The sequence below is a fragment of the Haliotis rubra genome, unplaced genomic scaffold, assembly GCF_003918875.1.
Source record: "Haliotis rubra isolate DU_JTF1 unplaced genomic scaffold, ASM391887v1 Scf215, whole genome shotgun sequence".
Taxonomy (NCBI): domain Eukaryota; kingdom Metazoa; phylum Mollusca; class Gastropoda; order Lepetellida; family Haliotidae; genus Haliotis; species Haliotis rubra.
In genome coordinates, this window is record NW_025766170.1 from 858,177 (window position 1) to 883,128 (window position 24,952).

The following is a 24,952-nucleotide window of genomic DNA, read 5'->3' on the forward strand; positions in this document are numbered from 1 at the left end:
ACTCGCACACACAGTCACTCAGAGCAAATGCTTACTTTCACTCACACATTCAAGCACTTACTCAGTCAGACACTCACTCAGTCATTCATTTTACTCACTCACTCTCCATGAATGCCTCTCGGTGGATCATTGATATGTATGTCTGAGAAAATAGCATTTTTGAGACGCGTTTAAGTCTTCTTTTACTACTCCTTGATTCATTGCTTTTCAGGTTTGAATGTAGCAAAATGTTTCTTTTGTTTACACATTCGGATACTATTGTTCAGTTCTAAATTGTAACAAAATTAAGAAAGTGAGTGAGTTTAGTTTTATGCTGCTTTTAGCAATATTCGAGTAATGTGATGTTGGGGGACACCAGAAATGGGCTTCACACATTGTTGCCATGTTGGGAATCAAACCGGGGTCTTCAGCATGATAAGCGAACGCTTTAACCACTTGGCTACCCCACCACCTCTGTAACAAAATAGAAGTTTTGAGAACTCTTGCCCTCGTATGCTTCAAGACAATGAGGGCATCCATGACTTGATGGTTACTTTTAGTTGTCTTGGGCTGCAGAGTGAATTTCAAAGGCTGTATGCAGTCAAATGGTGGAATAATTTTTGCTCAACATGTGATGGACATATAATCTTCCCACAGCTCTGTACCTAGACTTGCACAAGACTCTAAGGTAATAATTAATAGCTTAAATGATAATTTCTAAGAAAAATGTAAATAACAGACTGGGGTACTGTCCGCTTATCTGGACTTGCCTCTTTAGATGATAGAATTACTATACATCCATGGGCTTAGCACTCATTACAGCCTTGGAGCAAGGCTACTCTCTACCTTACACCCCATATATTGCCCCTGTAGTAGGCCCTGTCTGTATTACACTGTGCTGGTGGTACACAACGTGGAGTTCTTGTTGTCATCTTGCAAACAATGCTGCTGTTTTTTTATATGGAAAGGTTGGCAGTCTGGTACCTGTTGCTTGTATGTTGTACAACATCAATATTGTCCAACAAATGGGAACAATGTTCTCTTCCATTGTGTTGCTAGTGGAAATAATAGGAGCATCATGTTATATTCTCTAATTCCTGCAGCATGAGAAGGATGAAATTAAAGACAGTTGCATTTTGCTGATTTGGCCCACTGATATCTACATGCCAAGCTGTGGCCCACTGATATCTACATGCCAAGCTGTGGTCCACTGATATCTACATGCCAAGCTGTGGCCCACTGATATCTACATGCCAAGCTGTGGCCCACTGATATCTACATGCCAAGCTGTGGCCCACTGATATCTACATGCCAACTGATATCTACCTGCCAGGCTGTGGCCAACTGATATCTACATGCCAAGCTGTGGCCCACTGATATCTACATGCCAAGCTGTGGCCCACTGATATCTACATGCCAAGCTGTGGCCCACTGATATTTACATGCCAAGCTGTGGCCCACTGATATCTACATGCCAAGCTGTGGCCAACTGATATCTACATGCCAAGCTGCGGCCCACTGATATCTACATGCCAAGCTGCGGTCCACTGATATCTACATGCCAAGCTGTAGTCCACTGATATCTACATGTCATGGAGTAGTCTTATATGTGTGAGTGCGAGCATGTGCATGCATGCATGTACACAGTTTCTCACTTGAGAACATGTCCAATATTTCAACATGAAATTGATTATTGTGGGAATGGATCACTGATACAGGTGACCCATGAAGATCCGTGATAGAATAGATCTTCAGCCACCCATGCTTGCCACAAAAGGTGACTATGCTTGTCGTAAGAGGCGACTAACGGGATCGGGTGGTCAGGCTCGCTGACTTGGTTGACACATGTCATCGGTTCCCAATTGCGCAGATCGATGCTCATGCTGTTGATCACTGGATTGTCTGGTCCAGACTCGATTATTTACAAACCGCCGCCATATAGCTGGAATATTGCTGAGTGCAGCATAAAACTAAACTCACTCACTCACCCACTGATACAGGTCAAGGGGTGGACTGATTGTTGGTAAGGAAAGTGTTATTTTCCCACAGCCAAAATCTGAAAACTATCTGCAAATCTGAAATGACCCCACAAATATTTACAATGAAAAAGTGTTAAATTATTAATATATTACACCATGGCCATTAGCACGGTGATGTAAAGCAGACTTTCTCACATGCATATTCATGTCACACTTAATATACAGTAAGATTGGCAATAAGGCAGGAACTGCTTGATATTTTTGTAAACTGAAAAAAACCCCAAACATTGTTGAACCTTACATCAAGTGCACTTCGTCTTCATTTAAATGAAGTGTTAATGTTGTTTGGCCTTGAACACGCAGGCTGACAGACAGTTGCAAGGAAGTGACTGCAGGTTTTATATTGTGTGTGATGTATCATTCTCATCAATATACCTGTTGCATTCACCCCTGTACTGTGAGCCTTAATGATTCATCCCTCCGCCACTGTCAAGACTCTTCAGATCCCCCTGTCTACCCAGTATGCCAACCATGTTTCCTTATTGTCGTTCTATTGTCCTCTGTCTTATTTATGCCGTATCATTAAAGCAAAAATTATAAAGCTGTTTGAGTTGGCAGGCTTCTCATACAGGTTAGACGTGATGGAAAAGTGCATCCTGGGTAATGCCATTGATGAGATTGCGCCAGTATTACATTCACGTGGTTTCACAAGGGTCATTGATGCACGACGCTTCATTCATAACGCTTTCATTCACGTTTATAGCTATACAACAAACCAGGCCCCACATGTAGATCAAGTTTATTAAGAAATTACAAGAGCGTCTGCAACTGTGGCCTCTAAAATAATACACTTACTAAAGTTGTAGGCTGTTGGCCTGAATGAAGTCATGTTGGGCTTGGATGCAACAGGGAGGTTAATGTAATGGCTACAGGATGATGGTGGGTCAGACACAATAGCCTGGGTGGATCAAAAAGCGGAAACTGAATAGCATGGTTCATTTACTCAGGCTTGTGTGAAAGCATAGTTGACACTATCAATAAGACATTTAACTGCAACACTGGCCTGGAGCCTACCACACATCAAGACAACTACTGAGTAGCTGTTGGAAGGCCCAGGACATTGATAGAATGTGTTCATATCAAAAGATCCTCCCAGCATGTATATCAGTCTGCTAACTGATCCATGGATTGGTCTCTGTGGATCACTATCAGTCAGCCCACCCATCTTCCAATATTCTAATAGTACAGCTTCACATGTATCTATACAGCTGTACATCTACCTATACAGTAACACATCTATCCGTACAGCTGCCTATCTACCTATACAGTAGCACATCTACCCGTAGTGGAGCACATCTACCTATACAGTAGCACATCTACCCGTACAGCTGCCCATCTACCTATACAGTAGCACATCTACCCGTACAGTAGCACATCTACCCGTACAGTAGCACATCTACCCATACAGTAGCACATCTACCCGCGCAGTAGCACATCTACCCACACAGTAGCACATCTACCCGTACAGTAGCACATCTACCCATATAGTAGCACATCTACCCGTACAGTAGCACATCTACCCATACAGTAGCATATCTAACCATACAGTAGCACATCTACCCATACAGTAGCATATCTACCCGTACAGCTGCCCATCTACCTATACAGTAGCACATCTACCCGTACAGGAGCACATCTACCAATACAGTAGCATATCTGCCCATACAGTAGCACATCTACCCGTACAGTGGCATATCTACCCATACAACTGCATATCTACCTATATAGTAGCACATCTACCCATACAGCTGCATATCTACAGGTACTACTGTACATCTACCCGTACAACTACACATGTATCCTACAGCTGCACATCTTCCCATACAGCTGCACATCTACCCCATACAGCTGCACATCTACCTGTACATCTGCACATATTCCCATACAGCTGCACATCTACCCATACAGCTGCACATCTACCCGTACAGCTGCACATCTTCCCATACAGCTTCACATGTACCCATACAGCTGCACATGAAGCCCAAAGATACATTATCCCCTCAGGTTTTAAATTCATGTGAATGATGACATGTTTTCTATGCAATATTGTGAAAAGTGACAGTTCACAACCTCTGTCAAGGGTTTATCTTCTCCTTCTCAGTGCATGGAAACTGTAAACAACTACAATCTCTTAAAGAATTGTATTAGTTGTAACAAGGCTTAAGATGGGCATGTACACAAATGTGGGGTTTTATCCAATCTTTAGTGAGTCATAATGGATGACTCAGGAAAGTTAGATTGAGGCTGCAGGTAGAATGTTAACTAGTTGTTGGTAGACAGGATGTTACATGTATAATCTAGTGGTGTAAAGATTCATCGATAGCATCAATGTTTGCATCATCAACTACGCGATACAAGTGCATCGATACAAAACACATTTAGGCAATATATCAGGATATTTATATCACAAGGGTCCACGATACATCGATGTATCGCCACAAGAGATGATATATCCCGACACAACTTAAATACTACTTAAAGTTGTAAGGAGTATTGCACTAGGAATAGGAAGGGAGTCTCTTTGAAATTCTCCTGAATTTTTGAAAACAAATTGAACCTTATAGGAATTTGTTTGTGTCTGTTATCTTTGTTACATGGACAAAGGAGTTGGTGTATAAGTGAAAGAGTGTGAACATTTTCAAACTCTGTGAACTGTAGAAAACTTGTCTTCAAGTAATTGAAATATGTTTTTAGTTGTTTGACAAATAACACCATTTATTAACAACTATAAACGATGTCTTAGCTTTGTTAAAAAAGAGAACAAAGAGAAGATAAAATATAGAAGGCATACTTAAAGAGTTTTTTTTAGTGATTCTGAATTCTGATATAAATTACATTCAATTGTTTGTGAAAACATTGGTGCAGAAACTCACCTTCCAAAGGGAAACTTCAGTTTCACACTTATATTAGATCAAATATATTTAGATCAAGGTATACTGAATATGTTTGACTTTTCTTTCTTAACCATTAAATGCTGAAACTTTATTATATGAACAAGTGTGTGTGAATGTAGCACAAGATCTTCTGTATAACAAATCAAGATTAAGTCTTTTTATCTATCATATATTTTCTGTTATTAGAAATTGTAAAGTATCGAGATATGAATCATATTGCCACCATTGTATCGTGATCATAATTGTCTTGCAGGTTACTTGCCAATACTTTCATGATATATCGTCTCGCCTCATTAAACTGGTATCGGGATATATCGTCTCGCCACTTAGACCACGATACACAGCTCTAGTATAACCTATACTAGCAGTAATTTATCTAGACCAGTGCCCCGTTCCTCAAAGCGATCGTAGCGCTACGACTGTCGTAAGTCTATGTTAAAGTATGGGAGTTACAATCGTCTTTGGGTTACGATCGCTTTGAGGAATGGGGCACTGATCAGAAACTGATTTTCAGCCCTACCTCTGCAACAGATGTAATTACAAACTTCCCAGCACATGCTAATACGTATGTATGACAGGACCTAATAACTAATTTTGTAAAGTACAGGTAACCCATGTTTCACTATTAGCATGACCAAAAGAAATGAAGAGATTTTAATGCATCGTTCTATATCCTTGCATTGAAAGCAAACTCAGAGTGCAATGATAATCCCTCTAAATTAATATAAAAAGAATTTAAAACACCCAAATTTGCTTTTTATATTCTTGCTTTGAAAGTAATCTCAGAACACAATGATAATCCCCCTAAATTTATATAAACTAAAAACACCCAAATTTGAACAATTTAAATTGTCTGGTGGGGGCACAAAGTTTATCATCGTGGATTGATCCCAACGTATGCTGTATCCTGCAGTGTAGACTAGTTGTTGGGTAGACTCTGATGTAGGTATGATGTAGACAGATAAGTAGTTGTAGGGTAGACAGGACAGTTCTTCTGGGTGGCTGGAAGTATTAACTCAATAACCTGGATGATTCAGCCAGACACTCTCCGCCAACTCAGGAGTTACAATGTGTACATTAATGCATTCGAAACATATCATTACTTTGATAATGCAGTTTGTTTGAACAAGTGGTAGTGTGGAGGGATGCAAGGTCTGTCTGTAGACCCACGTTGTTTGAGTCATAGTGTATGAGGCTGGTGCGTGAAGCCATATGAGAAAAGCAAATACACACTGTAATTTCTAGATGAATAAATATTATAAGACTTCTATTTCATGTCCCAGACTTTGAATCTACAGCTTAGTAGCTGACCAAACATCAGTAATTCAAGAGACAGGTAGTTGTGACAGGGCCAACTCGGACAGCATGCGTAAATGTTTTAACAAAATAAATGAAAGGACAAAAGGTGCTGCTACCTTGATAACTGCACAGCATACATGCATGATTGTGTTTTTTTCTAAGAGATGTGTTTTATTGATTACAGATCATCTCCAAACACTAAACAAAAGTATGTTTTCAAAATACAGGCTCTTTTCTGGGAAGATTTTTTTTTTTAATGAGTGATCAATCCTGTGTCAGTGAGTTATTCAAGTGTTGAAAAACAGGTATGCCAGCATATAAATACAGGGTTTTACTCGACATGCAAATGTGTGTCAAGTACACTCAAATTTAGAGAATAGACGCAGAAAACAAATAACACTGTGTCCAGAGGGATGCACAATATTATCCACTTTACCAACAACACATATGACTTCGCTAAGTGTTTGGTTGTTTCTTTCAGAGCAGTTACGTACATCATTTCATCCATCAGTCCACATGATCAATGATTCATTCCAGGCTATAAGGAAATTATCAAAACATACGCTTCTCTACACTGTTACTTCACAAGAACCTCAAAATGTTTTTATTGTAAACACTGTGTTGAAGACGAAGTTCATGTTTTAATTAATTGTCCGGTTTATAGTGATGAACGTTTTAGCCTTTTAAATACTTGTGATAGCCTATGTCAGAATTTTAGTAATCTTACTGATATACAAAAAAACTGCTTTTATCCTGTCCAATAGCAATATCTGTTTTATAGCTGCCAAAACCTGCCATGTTATTTTAAAAAGGAGAAAATCCGTATTATATAACTTTTAATTATTGTTACTCATAATACATGTACATGCAATTTTTTAAAGAATTTTAGTCTCTCATATTTCCGTATGAAATGCCTCTTATGTAAATATATGTTTAATTAGTTTCTATATATGTATAACAGGGGTGAGACTTTAATAAATAATCTGTCTGTCTGTCTGTCTGCCATATTGTCCGCAAGGACCCTTAAAACAATTAATTGGGGGTTCCAGGGACACCCATGTTTGTGAGTTGAGGTAAAACCCTACATATACCACTCAGCTTTTGATAGGGATAATCAGACATGTCACCGTTTAAATGACATAATGTGAATCAGTTTTGAGGAAAATATACAAATGTTCACTCAGTAGTGGAGTAGGATACATAGCATGCTACAGAGTCACTTATCACTGGATAATTACCTCCAACTTTCCAATATTTTGGGGGGATTCAAAATAAAGTACCCTTGGCAAGCAAATTTGGCAGGAAAATGTAGTTTTAATTAACTGTTTCTCTAGTTGTTTTTTTCTTAATCCAAAAGGTATTTTTTGTGTTTTAACTCAAGTCAGCTCAACCAATATTAGTTGTAAGTGTATTAGCATGAACCATTCGCCCATCTTACTTCCGATATGCTTGCGAATATTCGCCTCCAAGCAGGCCCAGATAAATATCTGGCAAGCTTTTATTAATTAGATTGAACAATATTCATTCATGTTACTTCCATAGCTGTACATTCAAGCTGTCGTAAAGATTTAATTTCCAGTCATCATTGTAAGAAACAAATCAGCTGTGCCAGTATGCTAAAATACATTGTATTTACACACTAGTTCTAATGTATGTGTTGTAATACCGTCACCGTCTGTCTTCATGATGTAATGAATAAAGTACAAGTGATTTCACAGTGATTGGTTAAAGGCAATTTGATTTGTATTGTGTTTAAATAATAAAAACGCCATAGACCACACCCTCTAGGGTTCTACTGTTTCCTGATTGGCTGATGTTGGGGAGGGCGGGACTTGTGTCGCTTCCACGTCCTTAATGATGTCACAGGTTTTGAATGTGTTTTTGACTAAATAAGACCTCTGAGAGGTTGTTGATGTTGACTGAATTATATTAGTGTGCAAGTAAAATGGTTTTGCATCTTTGGATGTATAAAGCAAAAGCTGGTGTGCACATTTTAATAAAAACATTTAAGTCAATTTTCAATCAATTGTAGTGTGTCTAATAGCAGTGTTGCTTTCTTTACAGATAGCCCTCATGCCTATAGTGGATGGAGAGGATAGGGCCAGGTCGACAAGGCAGCTGCACAAGTTCGGAAGTGAAGGTAGGATTAGGTTCTTATGCTTCCATTTGTGAAATGTACTGGAGGGTTGAGAAATTATTACCACCAGGGAGTCGACCAGTGAAGATCCTGGTTAGAATTAAGTCTTCAGCAACCCTTGCTTGTCATAAGAGGCGACTAGCAGGATCAGGTGGTCAAGTTTGCTTACTTGGTTGAAACATTTCATCGTATCACAGTTGCGTAGATCGATGCTCATGCTGTTTATCACTGGATTGTCTGGTCCAAACATAATTATTTACAGACCACTTACATATAGCTGGAATAATGATGAGTGTGGCATTAAACAACAAACAAACAAAACCACCAGGGAATTCTTACCACAGACAACTTGAGGTTGATGGGTAGCCTGTGGTCTCACCATGCTATAATCTGGGTTCAGTTCCACACACGAGTACATTGTGTGAAACCAGTTACTGCTGGAAGGTGGCAACAAGTCTTGAGAACTTTGGAAGGTTGAGAAGATCCAGGTTGGATCCTGAGCGGATGTCATCATATCCAATCAGTGGTTGCTGTGTGAGTGAGTTTTGGTTTTACGCCGCCTTTAGCAATATTCTAGCAACATCACGGCGGGGGACACCAGAAATGGGCTTCACACATTGTACCCATGTGGGGATTCGAACCCGGGTCCTCGGCGTGACAAGCCAATGCTTTAACCACTAGGCTACCCCACCGGCCCCAGTGGTTGCTGCTCACAGTAGTTTGTCAGTCAGTAGTCAGTAGATTCAATCACACATTTCAAATATGTTTCTTGAGCAAGAATGTGCTCTCTACTCACAATGGTGAAATGCTGTTCTTCTCATAGACAACAAACACAACTCATTCACTGTATACAGCTTATGTAGGTTAAGCTGGTACCATCATGGCAAAATATTTCTAATAGAAATATTTCTAATAGAAAACATGATCATTATCAATTTGATATGGGAAATTGAAAATCAAGATACAATATTTTATACTCTTTGGAGTACAAAGGGACTGAAAGGGTATTGCAGTTCTACAAGGACAAACTCCACATAAACATGATGCAGTGCATGTACTGCCATGAACCAGTCTCTGCAGGGAGGGCTCCAGAGAAACATGTGAGAACCAGAGTGAGAACCACAAATATGCAATAAATTTTCAAGAACTGACATTTCTCTGTAAATTTCTACAAGTAGTGGAGGGCAAGGAACACAAAATGTCTCGTTTCAAAAATCAGTATGAATGTTGGAAATAATAGTGCAGCACATATTTGGCATTGTTTACAGGAAATTTTACCCAAAAAATTGGTTTGATGACAGGGTAACTTTAAGATAAACCAATCCTTTTCTAAAGGCTGCTTTTTTGGCCCTCGAAATTTGGCTTATCTGTGGTCATATACGGTAATCAGGAGAACCAGGTACGTGAGTAGATGTTAGTTATCCTTGTGTAAATGAGCCTTTTCACTCAACATTCCTACGCATAAATATGTAGTTCATAGCAATTCCATTTAATTGCAATTAGAACCAATCAACATTCCTTTAATGTACACCTTAACACAAGATCAGGGAAATAATGTATGTATATAATGACCTAGACTCTCACCTATCTGACAGTTTTACATTCATGGAAGCAGTTGAGATTATTCATGCTTCGTGGTGGCCATTGGTGGTAGTCATGATCAGGGGAGTCTTTGATCAGCGTCCACTCAGTGTGGGTCCGCCTCCTGCATACAGGGAGACCGCCAGGTACAATCATGGCAGATGATTCAGAATTTATTGAGGGGAAATAAAGTTAGCCTTGCTCTAAGTCTGTACAGAAGGATAAGATCAAGAAGGACATTTGCTTATTGATTTTGGTAATATGCAGATTGTTACGGAAGGAACAAATGAGTTCATGACTTTATATAAAAATTCAACAGATTGATTTTAGATTTAGTTGTATATTAGTTTAATGATTTAAAGTCTTTCATTCCATTGAAACATACAGACACTGTATATGTTTCTTTAAGGATAAAACTAATGGTTGACACTTGAGATGGAGATGCTTGATTGGTTGTCCTTCAGCTTACAAGCAGTTATTATATTGTTTCTGACACTCAACTCCCATGTGACTGGTCTGATTGGCCTACTTAGTGTTCTTTATGAATGGTACCCAGGTTCATACTTTAGTTTGTGAAGTATATATCACAACATATGAGTTACATGTACATAAGCATTTATTTGATTGTCATTGTTGAAAAGAGACATCTCATAAGAAGCTCACAAACCACAATGAAAAAGTGTCACAAAACGTCGAGCTGAATTTTCGCACGTACTGCTTTTACTGGAGAGTTACAAGTAGCAATATCATCTTAAGAACGGGACTGAATTCTTTACTTTATGAGCCTGCCTTAAAATTGAATAAAATTTAAACATTGGCAAAATTCTTTATTCAGTTGAAGTTGAATTTTTATTTCACCGTATAAGGTTCTTGAGAGGCATTTAGAAGTTGGTGTTCAAGTAAAACGCAAATATTATGGATGACAACTTCTTCTTTATTGTATGTCACAAAGTTTCTGGGCTATTCCTTGCCCCTTCGTCAAGTGAATTGTGAACCTGAAGAAGGGGCAAGGAATAGCCCAGAAATGTTGTGACATACAATATAGAAGAAGTTGTCATCCATAATATTTGCGTTTTACTTCACCCTACAAGTTGTGGTTTTCTTTTGACTTTCAAATCTGGCTATGAGCCTTTAAAACATTAAACAGTTATTGTAAAAATTTCCTGACTTTGTAATTCTACCACCTGCAGCTTGGCTTGTTGGTATAGACAATCTGTAGGGGAAAAAAACAAAACTGGTTTGGCCTTAAATGAAAAAAACATCTTGCTAATGTTTTATACCAAATGTTTAAACTATTGTATAGTTAACCTTTTGTATGTTTTCTGGTGAAGAAGTTTTAAAAACTTCCCCAACTCATTAAGTTGTACACACAGACTGTTTGCGTGTGTCTGCAAGTACCCCTTGATCTGATCTGTGAAGACAGCGGTGTTGGCTTGCGGTGATGTAACTGTACATTGAAGCGACAGCCACCATTGCCGACATATGACAAATGTTAGTTATGACATCTGACAAGTCTGATCCTTGTCTAACGTACATCAAACAGCCCTGAAAAAACAAATGGCTTTAACCTTTTCTGTACCCATGATGCATTGGCTGCCACACACTTGCTGACAGGACTGTCGTGGGCTTAATTACTTAACTCTGTTGTAATACCCATAGCTTTCCACACAGAAGGACAGTTTGGCATCATGCAAAACTTGTAAACAAGGCCATGATAAATTTGTTCTTAGATTTTCGTTCCTAGTTCCCATCCCAAAAGTCAATATGTGGAAACCCGTGAAGATCCGGTGTAGAATTGGTCTTCAGTAACCCATGCTTGTCGGAAGAGGCAACTAACAGGATCAGGTGGTCAGGCTCTCTGACTTGGTTGACACATGTCATTGTATTCCAAATGCATAGATCGATGCTCATGCTGTTGATCATTGGATTGTCTGGTCCAGACTCGTTTTGTTACAGACCAATGCCATATAGCTGAAATAATGCTAAGTGTGGCGTTAAACTAAACTCACTCACTCACTCACTCACTCATTCACTCACTCACTCACTCATTTTGTGGATCCCTTCTTTCGTTACTTTGATGTGGGTTCGTGGGGCAAGTGTTTGCTTATCCCGCCTATGGTTTGGATTTGACTCCATGTATGGTACAAACCCTGAAGCCCAGTTCTGGTTTAATCCACTGTGGAAAAGAATAACATCTGGTCTCTGAAATGAACATATTTTACAGAATAAACTGTTCCTGAGTAATATTAATAAAATATGATGAAAAATGGTCCCAGAGACTTTCTTCATTTGCAGAAACTGTTAGACTAACATCTAGTTTATGAAAGGAACATATTTTACAGAATAAACTGTTCCTGAGTAATATTAATAAAATATGATGAAAAATGGTCCCAGAGACTTTCTTCATTTGCAGAAACTGTTAGACTAACATCTAGTTTATGAAAGGAACATATTTTACAGAATAAACTGTTCCTGTAATATTAATAAAATATGATGATGGTCCCAAAGACTTTCTTCATTTGCAGAAACTGTTAGACTAACATCTAGTTTATGAAAGGAACATATTTTACAGAATAAACTGTTCCTGAGTAATATTAATAAAATATGATGAAAAATGGTCCCAAAGACTTTCTTCATTTGCAGAAACTGTTAGACTAACATCTAGTTTATGAAAGGAACATATTTTACAGAATAAACTGTTCCTGGTAATATTAATAAAATATGATGAAAAATGGTCCCAAAGACTTTCTCCATTTGCAGAAACTGTTAGACTAATGTGTAGTCTCTGAAATGAACATATTTTGCCAGAAAAGTTGGTTTCTAAATTATTGTTGATAAAATATAATAAAAAGTAGCTCGGAGACTTTTGTCATTTTAAACTGAAACTGTGTCAATCTAGACTTCTGACACATTGTAGATTTGCATTGGCTGCATTGAATATATTTGTGTCAGGGTCTGTATGACAACAACAAAACTGTTAATCGAGACTTGCCACCTATTCTAGACTTGCATGGGCTGCATTGAATATATTAGCTTTTGGGTCTGTGACAGACTAACAGTGGTTTTGCTGTCCTATTGCTAAATGGTATATCAGTGAAAGCGTCTCCCCTACTCTGTGCTTCATGAAATACCATAAATAGCATAAATTAAGCCCTGGCACACTCTCAGGCCACATGAAAATGGCATCTGTCTACAAATGTCTGCACACATGAGATAAGCTCAGGTTCAGTCCGTCTACATTACATTGACATATGAATAATGGTACTCAGCTTCTTTATCAGTAAAATACCTCCCACATTCATTTTTCTTTTTTTTGTTTGCAGAAGTATAAAAATTCTTTCACCCAGGTTGAATTTTAAAAAATGTGGTTCCAGCTCATTCTAATTTCTCTAATGAAGCAGTTGCCATAAAGTGATTGTTTCAATTTTGTCAACGTTACATATAAATGTCGGTGCCATACTGGGTTCTGAAATTGTACCTAAGCCATATGTAACAGAACCTGCGAAACAGGAACTAATTAAAGCCATTTCATCCACCCAGGAGTTGTCAATTAGGAGTTTACCGTGTTTGCCACCTATATATAGCACACATTCCACTGTTCAATGTTTCCTCAGGTTTGTGTGAAGGCCTCGACACATTTGGCATCAGGAAGTGGTACAGAGGAGAATCTTACGCCACAACAACTTTAACACACCCGCAACATTTCTCTTGGCTGTTCACTCATAAATTATTTTTGATATTGAAAAAAAGTAACATTGTAGTGATGATTTGATTTATTGACATGTCTTGTTCCTTTTTCTAATATTGAAAAAATCCACTTCTCAATACCTATTAGACTAACGCTTAGTCTCTGAATATATGATTTTGATTGTAACAAATAAACCCATTTGAATTGAAAAGGAGCCCAAGGCAGACCAGAACCTTTGGAAATCTGGACTTGCTTCATTAGGGCTTCAGCACTGTAGGGAGGGCTTGGCTGTAGGGAAAATAATATGGTTCAGGGACTGTGAGACAGACTATATTCATACAGGAAAAGTTTAACATGTGATGTGAGCAATTGTTAACAGAAATGAGAAATTATTTTATATCTCATGACTCATGAGAGTTTGGTCCTGCCCAACACTGAAAGACATTACATGTGATGTCTCCTCAGTCAAGTGACTTTGTCAGAAATTTGTCTTAGTCAACCCAGCAGTTAATGGGTACCCCGTGGGATGGTAACATAACTGTAAACCTTCAGTGGCTACATATGGCAGCTTTGTGTTCTCTGTGCACAATATGTGAGTATGTACTGATAACAAATTAGGGTAATAATGAAGATTCAATTATAGTTCTCACTGTGATAAGTTTCTTGGATGCTTAAAATTTGACAAAGGGGTTAAATAGTAATTGAATACAAGCCTTTTGGTAATAGTCATGTAGATTTTCATTTTTTTTAAAACTGACTTTAGTCCTAGAAATAAAGTTAATTTTTTAAGAATGTATATCTACAAGACATATTCAAATTGAGCCCAGAACAATCCCAAATGTCAGGCTAGAGGTGAGGCAATCTAGACTTGCCTGATCATTCTAGACTTGAGCATCACCCTGGGAGATAGTTAAAAAGATTCCTAATAGATTGGGATTGGGTGGTCAGGCTCGCTGACTTGGGTGGCACACGTCATCCTATCCCAATTGTGCAGATCGATGCTTATGCTGTTGATCACTGGATTGTCTGGTCAAGACTCAATTACTTACAGACCCCCGCCATATAGCTGGAATATTGCTGAGTGCAGTGTAAAACTTAACTCACTTACTAACTCACTCACTCCTAATAGATTGGTATGAATGTTGGTCAGAATTGTTATTGTGGCATCATGTTGAATACAGCAAATAAAAATGGAACCAAATAGTCTTCATTTTTCAAAATATTCTCAACATCCTTCCACAAACTTGACTTGTATTCTGTCTGTGAAATTAAATGAAACATATTTTCAAATGTTAAATTGTCTGAATTATGAAGATCTTCCAAAGTAAAGTATTCATGCCCACACCCCCACCCCCACCCCCCACCCCCTACCATTTAGGGTCTTTAAAAATGCAAACTGAGTTGTTGTTTATAAATTGCCATTTGTGTGTAAAAGTGCTGAGACAATATCTGTCAGACTAAAGAAATTGAGATCTGCTAAGTACTGTAGACATGCTCGAAAATTTTGATAGTTTTGCTTGAAGATTTGTGTGACAGACTAGCCTCCAACCTCAACTCTATTAAACCCCTCATGCCCTTTGGCTGTTCAAGCTATCCTAGAGCCATTATCTTTGCATAACCAGAAAATGTTAGCTTGACCAGGAGGAGAAATGAGTTTACCATGTAATATATCAAAAGAGGGTATCAGTCAAAATAATAAAGCAATGTAAACAATTATTCGTTCTGTTTGTGTTGGTTTAGATCTTGACAGAGTTTTCTCCAGTATTGCTTAGAAGGGTGATTCAACAGGTTCAAGTTGGATCTCAGACTGGAAGATTTATATCTTGTGTACTTGAGCTGCTAGAGGTTAAATAGTCATGTAACATCCAGCAACATGGGTGGTTTAGGGCATTGGCTTTCACAGTCATCGTCATATAGCTAGCTAGGAACTTTTAGTGCCTCAAAATGACTTGCATGTTTAAATGATGTCCTTAAATTTGAGGACCCATGAAGATCCGGGTTAGAATTGGTCTTCAGCAACCCATGCTTGTCATAAGAGGCGACTAACAGGATTAGGTGGTTCAGGTGACATGTCATCGTATTCCAATTGCGTAGATCGATGCTCATGTTGTTGATCACTGGATTGTCTGGTCCAAACTCGATTATTTACAGACTGCTGCCATATAGTTGGAATGTTACTGACTCTACCAGCATGAGTGGTAAAGGGCATTGGCTTTAACAGTCATCGTGAAATAGTTAGCCAAGAACTTTGAGTGCATCAAAATGCCCCAAATGTCTGATTGATGTTCTAATTTGGGATCGAGCAGGATTTGAACAAAGGAGGGGGAACACTGGAAAACAGGTTATGAAGTGACCAAAAAAACATAGAAGGGGATGTTTGGGGTCTGAAAATACAGATGGGGAGAGGTTGCTTCTTGGTCTGTCAGTTTGGTTTTAATCCTTTATTGTCTAAAGAATTCAAAGTTATTCAGATTGGCCAAAAATATAAAACTGAAAGTATTAGTCCAGTATTAATTGAGTAATTGACTTTATTTATTTAGTGATGGGGCCATAGGCCCTTTACACAGAGTATTACACATCAGAATATTACAGAAACACAGGAAGCACCTGCAAAATCAGAGACACAGATGACAATGGAGGCAACGACTGTCAATGGCAAAAACTCAACATGCAGAGGGATCATGGTGATAGAAACATATTCCGCAATTTAAATGCAAAAAATGTGTACTTTCCAAGATTAGTTATTATTTCATTATGAGATAACAGCAGCTGTTTAAACTTGTCGAGAGATGGAAATTCCCAGTAATATTTAAGGTAAAATGTTTTCTGAGATCGTCGTAAAATGTACTCTAAAGTGAAGTGGAAGTCAGTTTCTATCACAGGAATAACACAAAGAGGACATAATCGCTGATCTGTTGATAGGATTAGGATTATCAGTATTAGTCCAGTGTCAAGGATAGTATGTGGTAGAGAAGAAGCTTTTCACTGATCTCAGCAATATTCTAGCTATAGTTGAGCACTTTTACTGAATATCAACACTGAGTTTTTAATTTTGAAACATTCAGAAAAAAATACACCAAATTAGGATGCATATTTATCCTCGTTGTCCGTTATAGGTTGTGCACAGCATCCCTCTTGGCTGCTTTCAGTTACTTGCTGCAGAATTACAGCATTTTGGGCTCTATGATAGTATAATTGCATTGACATTTGAGTTAACCAAACGTTATCCATCTCATGATGCCAGGCCAGAAATGTACACTTTCTGCTGAAGAAAGCAACAGATGTTATATATTCACCATTCATGACTTGGAATATTAGATTAGTCAATTTCCATCACCAGTTATGCACAAAATGTACACCAGATAGTCAGAGGTATTATATGCATCTATATAAGGTGACAGGGATAGAAGGCTGTACAAGTTTATTGAGGGTGTATATAGTCTCCATGCCTTGTTCTGTGGAACATCCCAGTATACATGCCCCTTTCTCTGGGGTAGCTTAGTGGTTAAAGCGTTCGCTTGTCACACTGAAGATCTGGGTTCGATTTCCCACATGGGTACAATGTGTGAATCCCATTTCTGAGGTCCCCCACCGTCATATTGCTGGAATATTGCTGATAGTGGTGGTAAACCATACTCACTCACTCACTCACTAACTCACCCAGAATTCCAGATAAATCCTAGAAAGTACAGAGATAACACAATAGTGTGCTGTGTATCCTACACCACGACTGACAGGAACATCTCACTCACTCACTCACTCACTCTTGATACATAGTGTTTCAAGGCTACTAGGCAATCTGTACTGGCAGCATCAGAATGGTAGACGTAGTTTTATGTCCAGGCCGTGGGCTGTACCCATCCTTCATGCTGGTCTCTCTGATGTCAGTCTCTGGTGATGGATGAGGAGGCAGTAACAGCTTCATCATCAGTATGATTAGAAAATGGTGGCCAAAAATGAGCTCTATGATGTTTCATTCTCTGTTTTATGGTGCTGGAATGGGTGGAGTGAGGAAGCCAGCTGGGCTGGAGGCTGTTGGGATGGGCAAGGATGCAGGGCTTCTCTTTGATTATTGTATCTGTGAGGATAGTTTATCTTGTCTAGCTGGCTGTAAGGAAGTGCCATTGTGACATAAATATGAGAATTGGTTGAAAAGGTCTTTGATCTTACTAGTTACATAGGTTGCCAGTACTTATTGATATTCCTCGTAATGCTCCCCTTGGGGGTATTAAAAAGGACACTGTCCATCCGTCTGTTGAAGATGTCAAAAATGAATACAGAATGTCCTTTAGCAAGATGTTGTTTCGAGAGCAGATCTTAAAAATACATAAATAGAAAATTGTACAAAATATCTTCACCAAACTAGGCACGTAGATATGTATAGTAGTAACGAGAGTCTGGTCAGCAAAACAGAAGAATCAGGTTTGTCACTGGCGAAAACTATTTGTACAAAGTATGGAGAAGTGGAACATTTTCAGTTCTTCAGTATGTAATTGATGATATGATAGAACATGAAACATAGTACAGAGAGTTCCTTTACAGTCTTAAAAACGTGACTTTCATTAAACATGATACAGACTACGCATAGACGAACTTTATGGATAACAATTCTTTATTTGGGATGTTTTGATACAAATTCTTGTACCGTTGTCAAGCACCAATACCGTTCTTGCTTGACAATGGTACAAGAATCTGTATCGAAATGTTATCCATAAAGTTTGTCAATATTGTACTTCCCAGCTTCTATAATGCTTCTCAAAGAAGTTATGATACAGACTTGAATAAAGAAATTTTCCAATGATGGCACTCTTAATTCTAGTCAGTGTCAAGGATTCACAGCTTGTGGAGTCTCGAGCTAATGAGATTCCTGGAAATGACGTCTGCCAGCACATCTGCTTGGCTGGAGTTGAGATAGGGATACTGCGATGCAGTTGCCGTTTGGTCAGATCTGGATAGTGGTAGCATCTTATCTCTGACTGGTAGATAGAGCCCCTCCTCTATCTCAATTAGAGTAATTTACAACAACCACTGACCTTTAGCCTGAAGGTTTGTATTTCCTGTTCATTGTTCTACAAGATGGCATTTAGTGGGGTAACACTTAGTGGGTCAGTTGTTCCAATGATTAAGACTAAAGGCAAGACCCATGATAATGTTGCATGATGTTCCAGTAGCAAATCACCGACTTATCTGACACTTATTAATACATGGAACATCAATAGTTTCCCTACTGTAAGTTTCAGTTTATGAACAAACACAGGTTTTATTCAACAAAGAAGGGAAACTGATCCCTGGACAACAGAAGACAGAGAGCCACCTGGTTTCTTGAAGTGTCCAGGTGAGATCAGATGGCATCGATAGGGAATGGTCTGGTCTGTGGCAGCCGTGGCAGGTTTACAAGTGGGTTAATGAGCCTCTCAGCTGACCAATATAATGCTTGGACTGGTCACTTTGTTGAAATGTCAAGGGGTAGAGGGTCATGGTGAGGTTCTGTATGTTCTGTGGTTTCAAGTAACCAGGATCTGGGACAAGTGCATTGTTGTGGATCATGGTGAGATCTTTCTAAACATGGCCGATGTGAATACTGGCAAGAACTTGAGTGTTATATGGAAAGGTTGTCATGAACACATATTTCCTTTGATTTGAAAATTAAAAGTTGATATAGTCAGTAAATGAAGCTTAATGTTCAACTTTTAGGTTTGGTAAATGCTTTAGTTTCTGCAGTTTCAGTACAACTGTCATACCTCCTATACTGTAACATAGACTTATGGCCCCTTGAAGATCCAGGGTAGAATAGGTCTTCAGCAACCCATGCTTGCCACAAAAGGCGACTATGCTTGTCGTAAGAGGCGACTAACGGGATCAGGTGGTCAGGCTCGCTGACTTGGGTGACACATGTCATCGGTTCCCAATTGCGCAGATCGATGCTCATGCTGTTGATCACTGGATTGTCTGGTCCAGATCGACTAAATTATTTACAGACCGCTACCATATAGCTTGAATATTGCTGAGTGCGGCATAAAACTAAACTCACTCACTCACATAGACTTACTACAGTTGCAGCACTACAATAGCTTTGTGAAACGGGCCCCCCAGGTGTCGTCAGTTCCTGTGAAGCTGGTACCGTTGAGACTCGGGGATAGTTAGGCTCCAGGCGTTTTGAGGCTGAAGGTGTTTTCAGTTTTTGTGCAGGTGTTGCTGTAGAGATGGGTGACAGTTAGGCTGCAGTGGTCGTCAGTAATACTGCTTGTGTCATTATTTATTTTTATATGTCCTTTATACATGAAGTAGACGAAAGGTCTGGAATACCTGTGGAAAAAAACTACAAATTTGTTTATCTAAGATCAGAAACAGACTGAATGAACAGGCAAATTTAACACTCTCAAAGAGTCTATTTTCTTGAAGAATGTCAATTTCAATGAGTATTTCAAACAATTCTGGATCACGTCAGTGTCTCTGGGAAGTTGTCTGGGGCTGCAGATCAACATCCACTTTTCATTTCACGAAGAAAGCCTTTCATCATTTAGAAAAAAAGATGTTCACCATTCCCACCTTAAGGTTTAAAAGAAGTGCATCAAGACATGATTTGGGCTTTTGATAGTGCTTAAAACATACCTTTGGGAGTTGCCTTACTTTATAACATTCAAATAGAGAGTCGGAAATCTGTATGTGTATTGCAGTGATACCGCTGATGTCAAAGATGTGAAGCCAGTTGAAAGGATTTTTTTAACATCCTTGTTTCTTTATGCTTTTCATCGTGTCTTGTTTTATTTTCCATTCCTTGTTTGTTTAAAGGTAATATTAGCTGAGGTAAGAAGTGTGAAGAGTTTCCTGATGTTATACCTATGTGATGATACTTGTTGCAGCGAGTTCCTTGCCATGTAGGTACCTGCTCCACAAGAAGGTGGATAGACCTTGTTTATCATCCATGTCACCTGTAATTCCTACCACCTGAGATATAAAGCCCCAGAACTATACCACTTGATGTCCCTCCCCATAAGAAGCCCTTGGTTATCATCCATATCACCTGTAATTCCTACCACCTCAGATATACCGCCCCAGTACTATACCACTTGATGTCCCTCCCCATAAGAAGCCCTTGGTTATCATCCCTATCACCTGTTATTTCCACCACCTGAGATATACAGTCCCAGTATTATTCCACTTGATGTCCCTCCCATGTAGATCCCAGCCCCATAAGAAGGTGCACATACCTTGATGATCATCAATGTCACTTGTTAATCCCTACTATTTAGGATATACAGTCCCAGTACTATACCACTCTTTCAACCCTCCCATTTTGGTACCTGCCTCACGAGAAGGTGGACAGACCTTGGTGATCATCCACCTCAAATGTAGTCCTGATGCTTCAGATTTATAGTTGCAGTACCATACCACTCTTTGTCCAATGTAGGTACTTGCCTCTCATGAAGGTGACAGACCTTGGTGATCATACAGAGCAGTTCATCCCATCAAACTACCTCAGTGGTCCCCAAGATACACACCCTACTGGCTACCACACATGTATCTGATATCTGCCCCTACATTTTATTGACATACAACGAAGATCATCGATCAAACCCATCCCAGTGGTTCCAGAATACAAACTCAGCTAGCTTTCCATGTGTGGATGTGTCCCCTATCAGTAGATTGACATAACTTGAAGATCATCAACCAAAACCCATCTCAGTGGTTCAAGGACACAAACCTTGTTAGCACCTGGACATATAGGTCAGTTCACAGCTATCAGTCCCTTGACACAAACCCAGCTAGCCCATGGACATGTAGTTCATCCAGTAGGTGGATATACCTTGCAGATCAGCCACCTCAGTTCACAGCTATCAGTCCCAGGGTACAAACCCAGCTAGCCCATGGACATGTAGTTCCTCCGGTAGGTGGATATACCTTGCAGATCAGCCACCTCAGTTCACAGCTGTCAGTCCCTTGACACAAACCCAGCTAGCCCATGGACATGTAGTTCCTCCGGTAGGTGGATATACCTTGCAGATCAGCCACCTCAGTTCACAGCTGTCAGTCCAAGGGTACAAACCTAGATTCTCCTGGCTCTGTTGCACACCAAAGTAGGTGTGTTGGTGTCACGAGCTCACATAATTGACCATTCAACTGTCTGTGAATCTCAGGCATGGAGAAGCTGTTTATTTTCTGCTCATTTCGATCAAGCATTTCTGTCTTTTTTGCTTTGTGCAAGTGGTAGTTACTGATTGCATGTGATGTCTGGAGGAAGCCAGCATCTGGCGGAAGTTAAGGCTGCATCGTGACACCTGTTGTGTGTTTCTTTATGTATGTTGGTGAAGTGCTGGAATTCATAGTTGGCAAGACACTGGATTCTTGCAGTGTACCTGAAGATCGCTCTACCAGTCTGTAGGCACACCTTGTATTGTGCAGGGCAGCACATGTGCTTCTCTCCTGGCCTGCTGAAGCACTCATGTTGCTTAAATGGTTTTACCTTTCTACCAGGATTTGATAATTAGTGGTTTTATGGAGCTGGTTGTTTACACGAGATCTTTAAGTATAGTTTCATTATGTCTTGGCTGTAGTGCATATGATGTTTGTATTACACAGTGGAAGAAGACGTTGAAGACTAGTTGGTGTAGACATTGAGATTGGATAACAGTTTACATCACATGGTGTGGGAGGTGGTTAATTGTATTTCTTTGTGAACAGATCCACCACACATGTTTAACAACATTTCCTTTTCAAACCAGCTCATTGTTGATGTTTGTGAAACTATTTTAGAGTGGATTGCTTGCTCCAGAAAAAAGCTTTCATGGTTAACAGATGGCAGCTATGTCATATGTTTATGTGACATTCTAAAGAATGGGTCTCTAACCCAGCCCAAGCAAGTTGGCAAATTGTCAGATTACTACATTGTCTTCCAGTTTCCTATAACCTATATGATATGTACTTTGTTGCAGTATATCGGAGGACATATGTGATAAATGTATATGCACTTGGTTGCACTATATCCCGGAACATATGTGAAACAGGTATTTGTACTTCTATCACATAGGATACAGGAACATATTTGTACTATTTCCCAGTACCTATGTGACTGATCTGTACTTCTTGCTTGCACTGTCTCACTGAGACTCCTCTCATTGTTTGAGAGCAGTTGCTATTCATAGACAAAGTAGCTCATTGTAGATCTCATAGAACAGTCTTTGGATGATAATTTGTTAGCACTTATAAGGTCTGCTGATTGTGACTTTCCATTCAAATACTGCTGGATGGGTACCAAACACCTGGATGTCATTTAGAGAAATGAAAGCAGGTGCAATGTAAGTTAAAAACAAAGTTTCTTTAAGTAATTGATTTGAGCAAATGAGTCCTTATTTTGATTAAATTTAATCCTAGTAATCTTGCATGTCAGAGAGGCTTGGATTCACAATGGTGGCAGAATGCACACTCTGAGGTCCCTAACCTCACCCTCTTTATCTCTCTCTTTCTTTCTGTTTTTCTTTATCTCTATCTTTCTGTCTCTCTTGTCTTTCTGTCATTCACACATTCAAACACTCAATCAATCACTCATCCACTCACTTTGCTTGTAGTAAGCTATTTTATAGGGTCGAATCCCTCCCAGTATAAAACCATAGAATCACTTCTTGTTTTGATTAACCTTGCCAAGTATTGGATCCAAAAGTTTTTGCCATTTCTGAAGGTTGGTTGGTTTAACAATCATAGTAAAATACAATCCTTCCCCTCTCCTCTCTCTCTAGACTCTCTGTTTCTCACTTTCTTTCCATCTCATTCTTTCTCCCTTCACTCACTCATTCCCTCCGCCGTATAGTAAGCTCTTCTATCAGGATGAATATCTTGGAATGTAAAACCATGGAACCACCTGTGAAAGCTGCACCCACAAAAAGATCTGCATCTGTGTGAGCAAAGCAGAATTCCAAGGGAGTAGTTTGCACTTGAGGATTCATGGCCAATCTGCAGTGTATCCAAGCCTGACTCCATGAAGGGCTGTGCCAGGCAATGATTACCCACAAGTCAGCAGTTATCTGTCGTGCAGAACCTGGTTTGAAACCTGCAAGTAATCGGCAATTACCGCCAATTTTGAGTATTATCCTGGAGGCGTGAGCATGGCCGCCCGTCTGTGATGATATCTGCCAGACTCATTTGCAGCAGTGATTGGCAACTGCTTTCAGTGCTATCATCCAGTCATTTAAACATCCATGACCGTGCTATCGGCCGCAATAAAACTGCTGCTTCTAAAACAGGCAGTTCATTGTGAAAACTAGGAATTTCACATTGAAATCAGATCAAAACAGAGGTCTGAGGTTTCTTGAAATTATTTTGATGAGGAAAATGTTATTAACAGTAATTAAGTGAATTTGTGTTGAATGTAACTGGAATGTAAATTGCTTTAATAGTGAACAACTCTATACATTGCTAGCCTCTGTAGCCTCTTCATGGACAGTTGTTAAAGTGTTTGCTCACCGTAAAGCACTGAGATAGCCAAGCCTCTCACAATGACTTGAATATATTTTTGATTTGAGGGGCCCATTTATGAATCAGTATTGAGGCTTCGATTTTCTAGGTACAGTCATATCGAAAATGTTCGGATGATCTATATCTGTATCTAGAAAATGGTAATTAATTGGTCGGTTCTGAATGAAAATTATTAAGGCAATGACATTTGATTGTTTGGATATTTTGTGCATCCTGTTGTTTGTGGGAGGGAGTCCATCTCAGGAAGGGTTCTGTGTGGGTTCGGTTTTGTTTGTTAAATATTAATTATTTTTGTAAGGAAGCTAAAGATGAACCATTTTAAGCTGACGTCTGATTGGCTGAATACCAAAGGCACCTTTCATTCAGATTAGACTCATGCAGGTTGTGCGCTCAATGGTGTTTGAAGTACTGAACAATTATTGTGTCCCCAAGTGGGTATCGAAGAAACATTATTCAGTTATTGGCTAAACTTACATACAATCACACACAGCTGGATTGATGCTGTAACTGTTGCTAGGGAACCATAGGCCTACCATGCAGGATGCAGAAGCATTGTAAGCACCCATGGCCCCCAGTATGGTGACCAAACTTTGGTTGCTGGCTATCTACAGCCCAGTTTTTTATTGTCTTGTTGAATAATGTTTTAATATTTTATAAGGGCCTCAGACTTGTTTTAAATATAATATGTGATATTCTTTATCTGATCCCCAAGACAGCTATTTATAAAGTATCAAAACATATATTGTTAATATATGACTTTCTGTCGTCAAGATGTGGCTGAAATATTGCTGATGTGACATAAAATTTGAGTGAGTGAGTTTGGTTTTACACGACTTTTAGCAATATTCCAGCTTCACACATTGTA

General features: G+C 39.1%; 1 protein-coding gene across 1 annotated transcript in view; it reads left to right on the forward strand.

Annotated features, from left to right (window-relative positions):
• LOC124276909 (A disintegrin and metalloproteinase with thrombospondin motifs 16-like) overlaps positions 1 to 24,952 on the forward strand; it is a 165,646-nt gene that overhangs the window by 45,392 nt on the left and 95,302 nt on the right. The window contains 1 exon segment of the mRNA XM_046712576.1: positions 8,276 to 8,351. Coding sequence (XP_046568532.1) covers positions 8,276 to 8,351 — 76 coding nt within the window.